The sequence below is a fragment of the Callorhinus ursinus genome, unplaced genomic scaffold, assembly GCF_003265705.2.
Source record: "Callorhinus ursinus isolate GAN/ISIS: 27379988/994484 unplaced genomic scaffold, GSC_fseal_2.0 scaffold1, whole genome shotgun sequence".
Lineage (NCBI taxonomy): Eukaryota > Metazoa > Chordata > Mammalia > Carnivora > Otariidae > Callorhinus > Callorhinus ursinus.
The window spans coordinates 69314814-69331713 of record NW_027397063.1 but is presented as its reverse complement, the minus strand read 5'-3'; the positions used below and the strand labels follow the sequence as shown (position 1 = coordinate 69331713).

Here is a 16900-nt window from a genome sequence, read left to right as displayed (position 1 = left end):
ACACACACACACACACACACACACACACACACACACACACACACACACGGTGTAGAAAAGGCAGCTTGGTATAATGTTTGCTAAGCTATGTATGTAGGCTGACTGGCAAGGTGGCTCTTAAGGATCCGGTTTCTTCATCTGTAGCTTGCCTAGAACATCTGCCGCAGTGATTTTTCCACTATCTTTTGTAGCTGCTTCAGGGGACGTTACTGGAGGCAATGGGGAGGCCCCCCTGGGTGGAACCCCAGACTTCCCCTGTTGCACATGAGCCAGAGCTGCTCTGTTTTTATCTGCGTGAGTGATGGGGCTCTGTGTATAATGTCGTCTTCAGCAGAGGGTTCATCTGCTTTAAAAAGATGTGGCAAGTGTTTATTTTACTGTCAAATAATCTGATTGTGGTTATTACGATTTGCATTTTATTGATGGATAGATAATGTATTTTTCCATGTGATTATAGAGCTATTGTCATGCAGGTTGATCTTTATTTTAATTGTAAGGAGCTACTTTAAGAATATTATTTTTATTTCATGAGAGTGGAATTCAGTAGCAATAATTGAGTGTAAGTAAATACAGTGAAAAGTACATTTTTTTGGTATTTTGTTGTTTTTGCTTTCTGACATGCATAGAGCCATGAGAAGCGAGGCTGCTCGTGTGTACTGTGGCAGAGACCACTTTACCATGCCCCTGCTCCTACTTACTGAGCTAGCTTGAACTCTGAAGTGGCCTGTCTCGGGTGGGTTTAGATCTGGTTGCAGGTGGGCAACAACGATCATGACGGGCAAGTTGTGAAATGTCATTATAGACCCAGTGAGAGAATTGAAAACAAAGTAAAAGAGGACCTGGAAGACGCAACTTTAGGAAGGGAAAATCGGTCCTTATGGTGTCACAGGTAGACCTGGCTTCCCGCTGTCGTTCTTTGAGTGAGTGGGTCTTGTGCTGGCTGCCTCGGTCAGGCTGAGAGGAGAATGGAGACCCCACAGAGTATCTCCATGTAAAGGAGTTTATCTCAAGAATCCGTGTGGGTGGGATCTGGCAGCGGAAGGCTCAGGGCGAGGGCCATCTCTCTTTGCTTTTCATTCCTCTCCCCTCCCTCCCACTCCTCCCTCTTCGATCCTCTGCCTCTCCATTATTGGCATGTCTGTTATTCCCCACCTGCCCCTAGTAATTGGCTTCTTAACTCCTTGTGTGTTTTGACTATTAGTAATTAGCCATGACCATGATCTTCTTGGCTTCTCATGACCACAGTTCATCCTCATGGTGGTTTTGTGACATGTGTCTTCGCTCAAATTTAGAAGGGAAGGAGGTTTATTAGCCTTGCTCATCTTTTTGTCATTGGCCAAAGGTTAGGTTCACCAGCCTGTTCATGGACTTTTGGTCAGGTGACCAGCCTTGCTTCTGTGGGTCGCAGTGATTTGAAGCGGAGTTACATGGTCCAGAATATGGATCTTTTGGGACCAAGGGATAGTGGCAGGACTGTTTCCTTTAAAGAGATGTGCGTTGGCCAAACATGATCAACTTTGGGTATGTTTGTACTGAAAACTATGAGATGATATGGAATGCGAAGGAAAAAAATTGAGGTATGGATCGGGTCTAGTGTTTAGGTTTTATCTTGATGTTTTTGCTTCAAGTATACGAGACCCATGGAAAACTCTCATTTTCTCCTATTGTTACCCTACTTTCTGTTTCTTCAATACCATGTTCCCGATTGCCAAGCTGTTATTATCTTTTGAATCATAGAAATGTTGTCTCTATTTTGAACGCAACAGAGTTTGCCCCAAAGATAGCTTTTTGTGGCACTTCTCACCACTGTCCTTAACTTTTGGGCAGATGAATCTTTTTAGTTGCTAAAGAGACTGGAGTTTGGACTAGTTTAGCACATTAGAAAAGTTGAATAGCCATTGGATAGTAAGCTTCTTAGGGAAGGGGATTGCTTTTGTTTTTAAATCTCTTGTCTCTTCCATATGGTTTTACAAAGGATCTCAAAGAACATAGTGCATTTGATATTACTAGGCAGATACGAAAGTAACATTATCCCGTAGACTATAAACTCCTTGAGGTTAGGGATCAAGCCTGCATGCTACTTAGCACAAACCTTTCATAGAGCAGCATGGGAGAGCATGGGAGAGCCATTTGCACAAATCAACGGGTGAGATTTACCCTATGACTATTGGCTATCACACAGAATTAGACAAAGGAGAGCCAGTTATCAAGTCATTAGGTTATCAGTAATGTCTTCTTGGAGGAGAGTACATTTGGTAAGGTGGATGGGTTTCAGAAAGTAAGCCCTTCAGCTAAAATGAGTGGGAAGGAGAGTATACAAACATGAATTAAAGCATTTCTTTCCCCCTCTTCCAACATTTTGTGTCTCTTCAATAAAGTGACATTTTTATTAGATAAAATAGGTCATATTTTCTGTAATTTTCACTACTGTATGCTGCCTGTTGACTCAACATTATCAGAATCAGTGTGATAAGGGAACTTGCATTATTAGATAGCATGGGGGATGGTAAGAAGCAGTGTTACTGTTTCCATTTTATTTTTTTATTTTTATTTTTATTTTTTATTGTTATGTTAATCACCATACATTACATCATTAGTTTTTGATGTAGTGTTCCATGATTCATTGTTTGTGCATAACACCCAGTGCTCCACGCAGAACGTGCCCTCTTTAATACCCATCACCAGGCTAACCCATCCCCCCACCCCCTCCCCTCCAGAACCCTCAGTTTGTTTTTCAGAGTCCATCGTCTCTCATGGTTGCTCTCCCCCTCCGATTTCCCCCCCTTCATTCTTCCGCTCCTGCTATCTTCTTCTTCTTTTTTTTTTTTTCTTAACATATATTGCATTATTTGTTTCAGAGGTATAGATCTGTGATTCAACAGTCTTGCACAATTCACAGCACTCGCCATAGCACATACCCTCCCCAATGTCTATCACCCAGCCACCCCATCCCTCCCACCCCCCCACCACTCCAGCAAAACTCAGCTTGTTTCCTGAGATTAAGAATTCCTCATATCAGTGAGGTCATATGATACATGTCTTTCTCTGATTGACTTATTTCACTCAGCATAACACCCTCCAGTTCCATACACGTCCTTGCAAAAGGCAAGCTCTCCTTCCTTTTGATGGCTGCATAATATTCCATCCTGTATATATACCACATCTTCTTTATCCATTCATCTGTCGATGGACACCTTGGCTCTTTCCACAGTTTGGCTATTGTGGACATTGCTGCTATAAACATTCGGGTGCACGTACCGCTTCGGATCCCTACATTTGTATCTTTGGGGTAAATACCCAGTAGTGGAAATTGCTGGATCGTATGGTAGCTCTATTTTTTTTTTTTGAGGAGCCTCCATACTGTTTTCCAGAGTGGTTGCACCAACTTGCATTCCCACCAACAGTGTAGGAGGGTTCCCCTTTCTCCGCATCCCCGCCAACATCTGTCGTTTCCTGACTGGTTAATTTTAGCCATTCTGACCAGTGTGAGGTGGTATCTCATTGAGGTTTTGGTTTGGATTTCCCTGATGCCAAGCGATATTGAGCACTTTTTCATGTGTCTGTTGGCCATTTGGATGTCTTCTTTGGAAAAATGTCTGTTCCTGTCTTCTGCCCATTTCTTGATTGGATTATTTGTTCTTTGGGTGTTGAGTTGGATAAGGTCTTTATAGATTTTGGATACTAGCCCTTTATCTGATATGTCATTTGCAAATACTTTCTCCCATTGCGTCGGTTGTCTTTTGGTTTGGTGGACTGTTCCTTTTGCTGTGCAAAAGCTTTTTATCTTGATGAAATCTCAAGAGTTCATTTTTGCTCTTGCTTCCCTTGCCTTTGGCGATGTTTCTAGGAAGAAGTTGCTGCGGCTGAGGTCGAAGAGATTGCTGCCTGTGTTCTCCTTTAGGATTTGGATGGACTCCTGTCTCACGTTTAGGTCTTTCAGCCATTTGGAGTCTATTTTTGTGTGTGGTGTAAGGAAATGGTCCAGTTTCATTCTTCTGCATGTGGCTGTCCAATTTTCCCAACATCATTTGTTGAAGAGACTTTTTTTTTTTTTTTGCAAGGTTGGTCTGATTAGCATCGTTTTTTTAAAAATTTTTTTATTGTTCTGTTAATCACCATACATCCTTAGTTTTTGATGTAGTGTTCCATGATTCATTGTTTGTGCATAACACCCAGTGCTTCACGCAGAATGTGCCCTCCTTAATACCATCACCAGGCTAACCCATCCCCCCACCCCCTCCCCTCTAGAACCCCCAGTCCGTTTCTCAGAGTCCATTGTCTCTCATGGTTCAGAAGAGACTGTCTTTTTTCCATTGGACATTCTTTCCTGCTTTGTCAAAGATGAGTTGACCATAGAGTTGAGGGTCCATTTCTGGGCTCTCGGTTCTATTCCACTGATCTATGTGTCTGTTTTTGTGCCAGTACCATACTGTCTTGATGATGACAGCTTTGTAATAGAGCTGGAAGTCCGGAATTGTGATGCCGCCAGCTTTGCTTTTCTTTTACAACATTCCTCTGGCTATTCGGGGTCTCTTCTGGTTCCCATACAAATTTTAGGATTATTTGTTCCGTTTCTCTGAAAAAAGTGGATGGTATTTTGATGGGGATTGCATTGAATGTGTAGATTGCTCTAGGTAGCATTGACATCTTCACAATGTTTGTTCTTCCAATCCATGAGCATGGAACGTTTTTCCATTTCTTTGTGTCTTCCTCAATTTCTTTCATGAGTATTTTATAGTTTTCTGAGTACAGATCCTTTGCCTCTTTGGTTAGATTTATTCCTAGGTATCTTATGGTTTTGGGTGCAATTGTACATGGGATCGACTCCTTCATTTCTCTTTCTTCTGTTTTGTTGTTGGTGTATAGGAATGCCACTGATTTCTGTGCATTGATTTTATATCCTGCCACCTTACTGAATTCCTGTGTGAGTTCTAGCAGTTTTGGGGTGGATTCTTTTGGGTTTTCCACATAAAGTATCATATCATCTGCAAAGAGTGAAAGTTTGACTTCCTCTTTGCCGATTTGGATGCCTTTGATTTCTTTTTGTTGTCTGATTGCTGTGGCTAGGACTTCTAATACTATGTTGAATAGCAGTGGTGAGAGTGGACATCCCTGCTGCGTTCCTTACCTTAGGGGGAAAGCACTCAGCTTTTCCCCAATGAGAATGATATTCGCTGTAGGTTTTTCATAGATGGCTTTTAGGATATTGAGGTATGAACCCTCTATCCCTATACTCTGAAGAGTTTTGATCAAGAAAGGATGCTGTACTTTGTCAAATGCTTTTTCTGCATCTATTGAGAGGATCATATGATTCTTGTTCTTTCTTTTGTTAATGTATTTTATCACGTTGATTGCTTTGCGGATGTTGAACCAAACTTGCAGCCCAGGGATGAATCCCACTTGGTCGTGGTGAATAATCCTTCTAATGTACTGTTGGATCCTATTGGCTAGTATTTTGGTGAGAATTTTTGCATCCATGCTCATCAAGGATATTGGTCTGTCATTCTCCATTTTGATGGGGTCTTTGTCTGGTTTTGGGATCAAGGTAATGGTGGCCTCATAAAATGAGTTTGGAAGTTTTCCTTCCATTTCTATTTTTTGGAACAGTTTCAGGAGAATAGGTATTAATTCTTCTTGAAATGTCTGATAGAATTCCCCTGGGAAGCCATCTGGCCCTGGGCTTTTGTTTGTTGGGAGATTTTGATGACTGCTTCAATTTCCTTAGTGGTTATAGGTCTGTTTAGGTTTTCTATTTCTTCCTGGTTCAATTTTGGTAGTTGATACATCTCTAGGAATGCATCCATTTCTTCCAGGTTATCTAATTTGCTGGCATAGAGTTGCTCATAATATGTTCTTATAATTGTTTGTCTTTGGTGTTGGTTGTGATCTCTTTTCTTTCATTCATGATTTTGTTGATTTGGGTCATTTCTCTTTTCTTTTTGATCAGTCTGGCCAGGGGTTTATCAATCTTGTTAATTCTTTCAAAGAACCAGCTCCTATTTCCGTTGATCTGTTCTGCTGTTCTTTTGGTTTCCATTTCATTGATTTCTGCTCTGATCTTTATGATTTCTCTTCTCCTGCTGGGTTGAGGCTTTATTTGCTGTTCTTTCTCCAGCTCCTTTAGGTGTAGGGTTAGGTTGTGTATTTGAGACCTTTCTTCTTTCTTGAGAAAGGCTTGTATTGCTATATACTTTCCTCTCAGGACTGCCTTTGCTGTATCCCAAAGATTTTGGACAGTTGTGTTTTCATTTTCATTGGTTTCCATGAATTTTTTTAATTCTTCTTTTATTTCCTGGTTGACCCATTCATTCTTTAGTAGGATGCTCTTTAGCCTCCACGTATTTGAGTTCATTCCAACTTTCCTCTTGTGATTGAGTTCTAGTTTCAAAGCACTGTGGTCTGAAAATATGCAGGGAATAATCCCAATCTTTTGGTACCGGCTGAGACCTGATTTGTGACCTAGGATGTGATCTATTCTGGAGAATGTTCCATGGGTACTAGAGAAGAATGTGTATTCCGTTGCTTTGGGATGGAATGTTCTGAATAAGTCTGTGAAGTCCATTTGGTCCAGTGTGTCATTTAAAGTCTTTATTTCCTTGTTGATCTTTTGCTTAGATGATCTGTCCATTTCAGTGAGGGGGGTGTTAAAGTCCCCCACTATTATTGTATTGTTGTCAGTGTGTTTCTTCGCTTTTGTTATTAATTGCCTTATTTAATTGGCTGCTCCCACGTTAGGGTCATAGATATTTACAGTTGTTAGATCTTCTTGGTGGATAGACCCTTTAAGTAGGATATAGTGTCCTTCCTCATCTCTTATTACAGTCTCTGTTTTAAAATCAAATTTGTCTGATATAAGGATTGCCACCCCAGCTTTCTTTTGGTGTCCATTAGCATGGTAAATGGTTTTCCAGCCCCTCACTTTCAATCTGGGGGTGTCTTTGGGTCTAAAATGAGTCTCTTGCAGACAGCCTATTGATGGGTCTTGTTTTTCAATCCATCCTGTGTCTTTTGATTGGAGCATTTAGCCCATTTACATTCAGGGTAACTATGGAAAGATACGAATTTAGTGTCATTGTATTGCCTGTAAGGTGACTTTTACTGTATATTGTCTGTGTTCCTTTCTGGTCTATGCTGCTTTTAGGCTCTCTCTTTGCTTAGAGGACCCCTTTCAATATTTCTTGGAGGGCTGGTTTCGTGTTTGCAAATTCTTCTGGCTTTTGTTTGTCCTGGAAGATTTTTATCTCTCCTTCAGTTTTCAATGACAGCCTAGCTGGATATAGTATTCTTGGCTGCATATTTTTCTCGTTTAGTGCTCTGAAGATATCATGCCAGTCCTTTCTGGCCTGCCAGGTCTCTGTGGATAGGTCTGTTCCCAGTCTAATGTGTCTAACATTGTAGGTTACATATCTCTTCTCCCGAGCCGCTTTCAAGATTTTCTCTTTGTCTCTGAGACTCGTAAGTTTTACTGTTAGATGTTGGGGTGTTGACCTATTTTTATTGATTTTGAAGATGGGTTCTCTGTGCCTCCTGGATTTTGATGCCTGTTTCCTTCCCCACATTACAGAAGTTCTCTGCTATAATTTGCTCCAATATACCTTCTTCCCCCCCCCTCTTTCTTCTTCTTCTGGGATCCCAGTTATTCTAATGTTGTTTCGTCTTATCGTATCGCTTATCTCTCGAATTCTGCCCTCGTATTCCAATAGTTGTTTATCTCTGTTTTTCTCTGCTTCTTTATTTTCCATCATTTGGTCTTCTATATCGCTGATTCTCTCTTCTGCCTCATTTATCCTAGCAGTTAGTGCCCCCATTTTTGATTGCACTTAAATAATAGCCTTTTTGTTTTCAATTTGGTTAGATTTTAATTCTTTTATTTCTCCAGGAAGGGTTTCTCTAATAACTTCCACGCTTTTTTCAAGCCCAGGTAGTATCTTTAAAATCATGATTCTGAACTCTAGGTCCGACATCGTACTAATGTCCATATTGAGTAGGTCCCTGGCAGACGGTACTACCTCTTATTCTTTTTGCTGAGGTGATTTTTTTCATCTTGTCATTTTGTCCAGAGGAGGATAGATGAATGAGAAAACAAAATGCTAACAGGTTAACAATGTCCCCAATCAGAAAAGACCTGAAACCAGGGGAAAAGAAAGGGAAAGAAAGAAAAAAGAAAGAGAAAATAGAAAAGAAAGAAGAGGAAAAAAAAAAGAAAAAGAAAAAGATAAAAACAAACAAAAACAGAACAAAAAAAAAAGAATATGGTCAAATATGATCAGGCTAGTGCATAGATCAGTGCCACACACTAGATTTTGGGTGTATTTTGGTCTGTTAGAAGAAAGTGCCTCCTAAAAGTTTAAAGAAAGAAAGACTTATATATGTACAATCTAAGGGTTGATACGATGAAGGGATGGAAGATGAATGTAAAGATGAAAATTATAAAAGATTTTATAAAAGGAATTGATAAGATAAGAAGTTTGAAAAAAGAAAGAAGAACAATTAAAAAAAAAAAAAAAAAAAAAAAAAAATGTGATCAGGCAGGAGACTAGAACAAAGCCATACACTAGTGATTTAGGGTATATTTTGATCTGTTAGAAGAAACTGTATCTCAAAATTTTAAAGAGAGAACAAGTTATATATATATGCCAAAAATAAGGGTAACTACTATGAAGGGATAGAATATGACTCTAAAAATGAAAAATAAAAATGTTTTTTTTTCAAAAAGGGATTGGTAAGACATTCACTGAAAAAGGGAAAAAGAAAAATTCAAAAAAAAAAGTTGAAAAAATTAACTTTGAAAAACTAATGAATCATGGTTAAAAAAGCCATGAATTCTATGTGCAGTATTCCCCTAGCGCTGGAGTTCTCCCGTTCTCCTTGATGGGTAAACTTGGTCTTGGCTTGCTGGCTGTCCCTGCTGATCTGGGGGAGGGGCCTGTTGCCGTGGTTCCCAAATGTCTTTGCCGGAGGCGGAATTGCCCCGCCCTTGCCTGTCCGGACTAAGCAATCTGCTTGGGTTTGCTCTCGGGAGCTTTTGTTCCCTGCAAGCTCTTGGTAGAGCTTTGGAGGACGAGAGTGAAAATGGTGGCCCCCCAATCTCCACCTGGAGGAGCCGAGAACTCAGGGCCCCGCTCCTCAGTGCGCCCCCAGAGAAAAGCCGTCACTCCCGTCTCCCCGGTCTCCGGCCGCACTGCGTGCTCAGCCGGCCTGTGACCGAGCGTTTCTATCTCTGGCACCCGACTCGGTGTGGAGTCTCCAAACGCAGCAGATCCCTGCGGCGCGCTCCCGCGCCGCTCCTCCTGGGGGAGGAAGGGGAGTCTCCCCGCATCTGCCGCTTGTTGGGTCCCTGCTGGAGGAGCAGTGGCCCGACTGTGCCGGGGATCATGGTTTATGACAACCCCGAGCTGAGAGCCCGCGCCTCGGCTCTGTCTCTGCAGCCGGCTTCCGCGCTCCGATACTTGGGAGCTCTGCTGCACTCAGGCACCCCCGGTCTTTCTGTGACCCCGAGGGTCCTGAGACCACACTGTCCCGCAAAGGTTCCACCCCCCGCTTAGCCACTGGAGCGACGTCCCTCAGCGGAGCCGACTTCTAAAAGTTCCGATTTTGTGCTCCGCGGCTCTATCACTTGCCAGAAGCGGCGGTCGGAGGCCCCCTCCCCCAACGTCTATCCTCCCGAATATCACCTCGGATTCACTTCTCCGCACGTCCTACCTTCCAGAAAGTGGTCGCTTTTCTGTTCAGAGAGTTGTTGCTATTCTTATCTTTGATCTCCTGTTGAGTTTGTAGGTGTTCACAATGGTTTGATCCCTATTCAGCTGAATTCCTGAGAGCAGACGAAATCCAGGTCTCCTACTCCTCTGCCATCTTGCTCTGCCCCTCCATAAATCTCCATTTTATTTTTATCCAGATCTTTCTTACCCATTATTTGGATTGTCTCTTGGTATTTTCAAGGTCCTCCCCCCCCCCCGAATTACCCTTTTAAGTGTTCATTGTGTTAGAAATCTACTTAGAGCAGTGGTTCTCACAATGTGGTCCTTAGACCTACATGTCGGCATCGATTCAGAACTTGTTAGAAATGTAAATTCTTGGGCCTCACCGATGATACACAGAATCCAGAACACTGGGGGTTGGATCCAGGAATCTGTGTTTCAACAAGCTCTCCAGGTGGTTCTACAACAGACTACAGTTTGAGAACTCCTGATCTAGAATTGGGTTCTTTACAGTTCATTCCTAGCACCATCAATAGTTTAAGAAGCACAGGAGCCTCATTTAACGGAAGCTCCGGCAGCTGGGTTTACTTTGAATCAAAATGCTTTTAAAACTTACATACTCACTAGGACTGTGTCATGTCAGCCAAAGCATTTATTTTGAGACTGTGGTCCAGGTAATAGTTGAGTAGGTAATGTTTATTGAATACTTAAGATGTGAGCAGTAGTTGGCACATAGGAACTCATTTAATCCTTAGAACAGCAGCATGAGGAACCAAGGCCCAGAGAGCTAAGGTAGACTGCTTAATGTCACCAAACTGGAAGGTGGCAGCTGCAGGCGTCTAACCCCTACAAGGCTGACTCCAGAGGCTTTGCCATGCTCTTTGTGTGGTGGGGGGATTTAATCAAAATGATCACAAAGAAATGCATTGATCATATTCTCGGCTTCGTTAAAGAGAGAGATGATCAAAGATAGATACTTAGTTTTGTTGTTTAATAGACCGTATGGCTTTTTTTGTATCCCTTTTGTTATCACCAGCCATGTTTTTTTCATTAACCTTAGAAATAAGGGAATAATGAACTTCACTGACCATAAAAGAAAATAAATTAAGTGAAATCCATGCTGTGTTATTAATACTTAATTCCACTGAAAAGAAAATCAAAATTGCATATGGAAGAATGTACTGGTTTGTGTCCCCAGCCTTCTAGGGTTTCCTGAGATGAGATAGTTTTATATTTCTAAGCTATCTGGGGAATGTTTTTTTCCAGTGAATCACAAAAGGAAGCCTAAGCTTGGGTCCTGTTGGGATTCCCTTGGTGTTACACATGGGGTCTGCTCAAGTTCCCTGAGCTTTGGGAAGCATGGTTTAAATATCATAGATTTAGTACCTATAACATCAAGTTTTCTCTTTGATGATTTGGTTTCTTTCTCAGGTGTGCTTTTGAGCAGTCACAGAAAAATCTTGGCTCTTCAGATCCCCCTTCTGTGATGCGTCATTGTAATTGCTTGGCCACCTCAAAGATTCTGGACATTGCTGAGGATGAGGTCAGGCCCATGCATGGTTTGAGTGTGATACTGGATATGGGCTCTAATTCTAGGAAGTAAACTTCCTAGGGCAGACAGTGGTTCTTAATTAACTAGACCATTGCCCTTGATCCTTTGTTTCTCTTAACAGCCTGATGAGGAACTCTCTTTTTAACAATGTTGGTTTGATCAGGCAGTTCTTGATGTTTTTTCATAGCAGAGGACTTTGCAGTTTGTCCTGCTCCCCTACCTCAAAATGGAAATGAATACTTAACAAATAACTTGTGATTATGCTAAGCAGAATGCACTTGTTTCCATTCAGTAATAATGAACATTTTCTCCATTCTGCAGCCACCAGTGCAGTAATCAGTCCAGGCAAGGACCATCTATGGATGCTAAAACCTTTGGGGGAAGGGTTTTTATGAGCAGAATAGCAGAGTTTTAAAGTGTCACCTCACAGATAATTTATTGATTTAAAAGGGAAGAGAGCAACTTTTACGATGAAGAAATCTGGTGGACCCCTCCTTAATCAAGTCATCAAATTTGATATCACTAAACCGAGCCAAACTGTTATCCTGAGCTTCCTGATGTGATGCAGTGGGAAGGACACAGCATCATGCACATAATATTCTTGTCCAACTTGCTTTAATCCACCTCTAGTCATCAGACAAAGCAAGATTGTTGAACTTTTTATAAGACACCTGGCCTGAATTCTTAGCTTCATGGAAGACAAAAATTGGCAGGGGGCTCAGAGGGGTGAGACTAAAAGACATGTCATCTCAACGTGTGATCTTTGACTGGATTCTGGATGGGAAGTAATAACAATAAATAAAAAGGGCATTACTGAGATTGCTGGTGAATGTGAGCTTGTGTGAGCATTAGAAAATTCCCCACCCACGGGCACTTGAGTGGCTCAGTCAGTTGAGCGTCCAATTCTTGATCTCAGCTCAGGTTTTGATCTCTGGGTCCTGAATTCAAGTCCCATGTTGGGCTCAGGGTGGAATCTCCTTAAAAAAAAAAAAAAATTCCATACCTGTGTTACACGTCCAGGTGTGATCATGGTACCAGGAGTTCTTAGGAGATGTAAGCTGAAGTATATGGAGGGGAAGTTTCTGCAACTTCTTTCAAATGGTTTAGCTACAATAACAAATGAACAAATAAATGCATTTGTTAGAAGAGAGATAGTGCGAGAGCAAGTAAGTATGGCAGAGTGTTGGCTATTGATAAATCTGGGGGAAGGTATGTGGGTGGAGTTCATCTTTCCTGTGAATTTAATTTTTTTTTAGATAAAGACCTTTGGGTATAAAGAATGAATAAATACAAGTGAATACTCTTTCATAACTCAATACTGTCCCTCCTTGTCTATTACCTGTAGTTCATGGATCAGCAGTGTGTGGGCAAAAACGTCACCCATTTCAAGTCAGACTCTTAGAAATAGCCTTCCATGCTATACACTTTGGTTCTGGGCTCTGCTTTAAAGTCTATTCTTACATCTTTGCAATGGGGATGTCATCACCCTATAAATCTGCTAGTGGCACGAAGAATTACGATTTTCCAAGTTATAATAAGCCCCAATTGTGGTTTGGTGAGCTTGTGTCACATACATTTTTATTGAATGAATGAAAATAGTATCTTACAGAAAATAATATCCTATGGATGGCTAGCTCATGGGGGTTTTATAGCTGTTAGCAAGCAAAAAGACACAGTCACTGGACTCCATTGGTATCCAGCCTCTTGTCGTCTCTTCCCAGCTGCATACCCCAGCCACTGCTCCGGCGCCCACCACTGCACGGGTATAAGCTGGCAGCACCCCGCCTCAGCTCCAATACCTGTCTCTCACTTTCTGCCGTGATGATTTTCTGCCACCATTCTACTTCTTGTCATGAGTACGGGGGTTTATAACCCATGGCAACCCTAAACCTGTGGAGAAATATAGCGTGAGGATGAGTATTCTCTTCTTTCATCCCTTCGGTGGGGAGATCTGAGGCATGCTTCCTGGGCTCCTCTGAGCACCCCCCCCCCCCCCGCCAGCAGATTGGGCCTTGAGCAGGTGATCGTAAGGCTGCAGTGATAGGAAGTTAGGAAGACATGTCGCTAAGTGTGTACCGTTCTGTGAAGTTGGTTGTAAGACAGTCGACTCTGGGATCTAACATAAAGTATTGAGAGTAGCAGGACAGTTCCTGCATCTACAGGTTCTGTAGAGGAGACGACCAAGAGGATCACCAGAGGAGGATGTGGCAGGACTTCCATGATTTGAACGGAGGCATAAAATAGAGACGCAACAGAGAGAGACCTGTTCTAATCTCTGATGGGGATTGAAATATGGCAGGGGAGCTCTTACCAGAAGACCAGGCAGGGCAGCAAGGGTCTGGGGTTCTTCATGCAAAATCCCACAGCACTAGGCTGGGGCTTGCTGAATTACGTCAACCTCATAGGAGAAACTAAAAATGGGGAGTAGTCCCAGTTTGGTGGGAAGAGGGAATAAGGAGGCTGGATACCACCTGAAGCCTTACCTGTACAGGCTCGTTAAGCACTGTGATTACCTGTTTCATTGTATAGCTCAGGAGGATTTGGTGACTTTTGAGTCTCTGTGGTTAGATATCCATCAGTACTTAGAGCATGGGCAGTTGATGTACTTTCTACTGCAGTTAAAGTACAGATGTTGGAGACCTGATTAAATTCTGTCTCTTTACTGATACCCCGAGGGGACACTTAATGAATGATGCTCCCTTTAAGAAGAAGAATAATTAACAATAGCTATATTATTCATATTAATTTATAGTTACTGGTTACTATAATTAATGCTATTTAAGAAAATGATCATAATTATAGCACTTTACAATTTACAAAGTATTTTCCCATCCATTTTCTTATCTGAATCTTGTAACATCCCTCTGGCTTAGGTAGGGCAGGTGAGGGGGAGGAAACTATGGCCCAGAGAAGAATCTAAACAGTCCCCAGCTCTTACCACTATATTATGCTGTGGTGCTATGGAAATACACATAGGAGAATCAGATTCACACAGTTCTCAGTTACCTTCCCAAACACCAATGTCCCGTCTTTCCATGTTGTACCCGGACCCATTCCCCAAGCCCGCTCACGATTCCTGGGAATGCACTTGTGACAGTGTCTTCCCCTCTACTCACCCTTTGTGCTTCTGAGTGCAGGTGGAGGGCGGCGCTTGTGATAACACGGGGTATTGACAGGTGAAGTCCATAGATCTCCAGCTTCATAGTCAGTGACCGCCACCACAGGCTTCCTCTGCAGCCCCTTGGCCAGAACTCTGAGCAGACCCATTCTAGTGCACTTTGAAGGTGCATTGCTTGGAATGCACTGGGTCTCTCTCACAGACGCATCTAATACCCAACTTAGCTTGCCGATTCCTCTTCCTAGACCATTAGTCTCCTGCCCGTGCCCCTTCCTGCTCCAACTCAAATGCTGTCATTCTATGTGATGATTTCTGAACACAACTTGTAATATCTCCCCAGTTGGATCTGCGCCTTCAGCGGAGGGGTGGAGGCATTTACTTCCTTTTACTTGTAAATTTGTAAAAAAAAAAAAAAAAAAGCCTCTAATGAGTGTGATTTTAGGGAAATCACTTCATATCTTTCGGTTTTCTTATTTGTCAAAACAGGATAATTCTACTTCAGATTTTGTAAAAGCTAAAATAAGTGAAGTGCAGAAAAGCTTGGACCAAGCCACACTGTAACTTGAGAGATTTGCACTCAGACTGATAGCACTAGACACTGGAGATGGTTTTTTTTTGGGGGGGGGTAACACGTCTCTGTTACTTTCAACAGGGAAATCCTGGAGGCAAGACCCTTGAGGAGAGACGTTCTAGCCTGGATGCCGAGATAGACTCGCTGACCAGTATCTTGGCCGACCTTGAGTGCAGCTCTCCCTACAAGCCTCGACCCCCACAGGTAAGAGCCTTCTGTAAACATGTCCACACTGTCGGCCACCGGAGTCCACAGCCACCTGAGAGAACAGGCTGCGGCTTGTTGCCCTTCCATTCATTTTTGACCTTCTCAGAGTCAGTGTTCTACATTGCATTTTTTTTTTTTTTTAATATCAGCGTATGTTAGTTGACAGAAACTTCTTCAGTTGAATTAACGAGTATTTATTTTAAAGGAACGCAAGAGTGTTATACAAAAATGTTGTGAAAATTAAATCTGCTCTTATTCTATTGCCCTGTACTTTTTCTGGCTTTCCCTATGACGGGTATTTTGTTATATGTCAGTATCGTCTGCACAAATATACTTTAGCATGGCTAGATTCAAGTTAAGGTGAGGGCTACATCTTCTGTAAAGAAACCCTTTCTGTTGGCTGTGGAGGTGGCTTCCATTTGGTGGTGGCTGTTGTAAGTAATGCTCTGAGCGACATATTCATGTCCATTTTCTTTGCAGTTCCTTCCCTGTCTCAAGATTCCTCAGGGGGGGATTTCTACGTTGAGGAGCATGACCACTTCCTTCAGTTTTCTTGTCAAAGGTTGTGGATAGCTTATACTCACATCAACACTTTGGAAATATATATAGTTCTCCTCCATCTCACCAGAGTTAGTGATAGCTGCTAGGATCTGTATTTTAAGTGCAAACGGAGCGTTGTCATTAGCTCTTCCATGCATTGCTTTGCTCACTTTGGAGATTGGCTGTTTCTCTGCTCCTCGGTGTCCGCAGAAGCTGATCTTCCACTGCTGTGGGTCATCGTGTCTCTCTCGGGTCTCGAGAAGGCAATGGCAGAACTACTCGAGGGCTTCTGAGTCCTCAGAAGACAGCGAGCAGAACTCTAGGTGCAGACACGGGACTGGTACTGTCATCAGTGTTGTTTGACTCATGTGATGTTTGCTGGACCACGTGACGGTGCGTACGGCACTCTGAGCCTCACTCTGGTTCTTGAACAATAGCTCCTGTATTCACAGTGGATTCTTTCACAAGCCAAAAGCCAGTCCTGCCTCTCCTCCGTCCGTCATTTCCACACATAAGATGGCAGTGCTTTCCTCATTGGACATATTCCCATTACTTTTTCTAGACACATCATGGGGCCGTCAGCCATGTGGGGGCACAAGGCCGAACAAGAGAGCTTGGTGGTTCCTCAGCTGTGTTGTCTCTACCAGCCCTACCCGTGGGGAAAACGCATTTCATTTCAGTCAACATGCCCTGAGCGGCAGGCATGGAGCAGGCACTCTGGTCTTTAGAGGGAGCTATGCGGAGAAGGAAAGGGAGAAAAAGAGAACCAAGCTGCCATCTTCTAAGAGCCCATGATGTTAGAAGTCATACTCCGGCAGATACGGTAGAAGCACATGAACATGGCAGGCTCTGAGAAGGTTTATCAGAGAACCTTCGTGTTCAGCTGGCGGGAGGGGGGCCTTGCAGTTTTGGGGGCCAGAAGGGAGAACAGCCTGAGCTGGAAAGCAGGAAGGTCCAGGGTGTGTTCAGGGAACTGCAAGCAGCTGGATAGTTGCAGAGAAGGCCACTGAGGGCTTGAAGTGTGCTCTAGGACCAGAAGGTTCCCTACTGAGAGCCTGTGGACACATTCGAAGGCCAGATTCACATTCTGGCCTATCGTTTATAAAGATAATGGGGAACAGTTGAAGGTTCTCAAGCAGGGGAAAATTAAAATTCATTCTAGAAAAAAACAAAAACAAAAACATAGAAACAAGACCAACTCTGGAAAGATC

The 16900-nt window shown here is 42.7% G+C and overlaps 1 protein-coding gene and 1 long non-coding RNA gene across 14 annotated transcripts in view; one reads left to right on the top strand and one right to left on the bottom strand.

The window, feature by feature from the left end:
- The window catches only part of LOC141373301 (uncharacterized), a 64742-nt gene extending 50041 nt beyond the window's left edge, over positions 1-14701 (bottom strand). For both annotated transcript variants that reach the window (XR_012379140.1, XR_012379139.1), the window contains exons 1-2: positions 14370-14701; positions 12257-12360 (exon numbers count right to left, since the gene is read on the bottom strand). This is a non-coding gene — a long non-coding RNA (uncharacterized lncRNA). The remainder of the gene's footprint in view (positions 1-12256; positions 12361-14369) is intronic.
- The window catches only part of LPP (LIM domain containing preferred translocation partner in lipoma), a 667328-nt gene that overhangs the window by 315763 nt on the left and 334665 nt on the right, over positions 1-16900 (top strand). For all 12 annotated transcript variants that reach the window (XM_073895713.1, XM_073895738.1, XM_073895726.1 and 9 more), the window contains one exon: positions 15024-15146. In XM_073895713.1, the coding sequence (XP_073751814.1) occupies positions 15024-15146 (123 nt within the window). The remainder of the gene's footprint in view (positions 1-15023; positions 15147-16900) is intronic.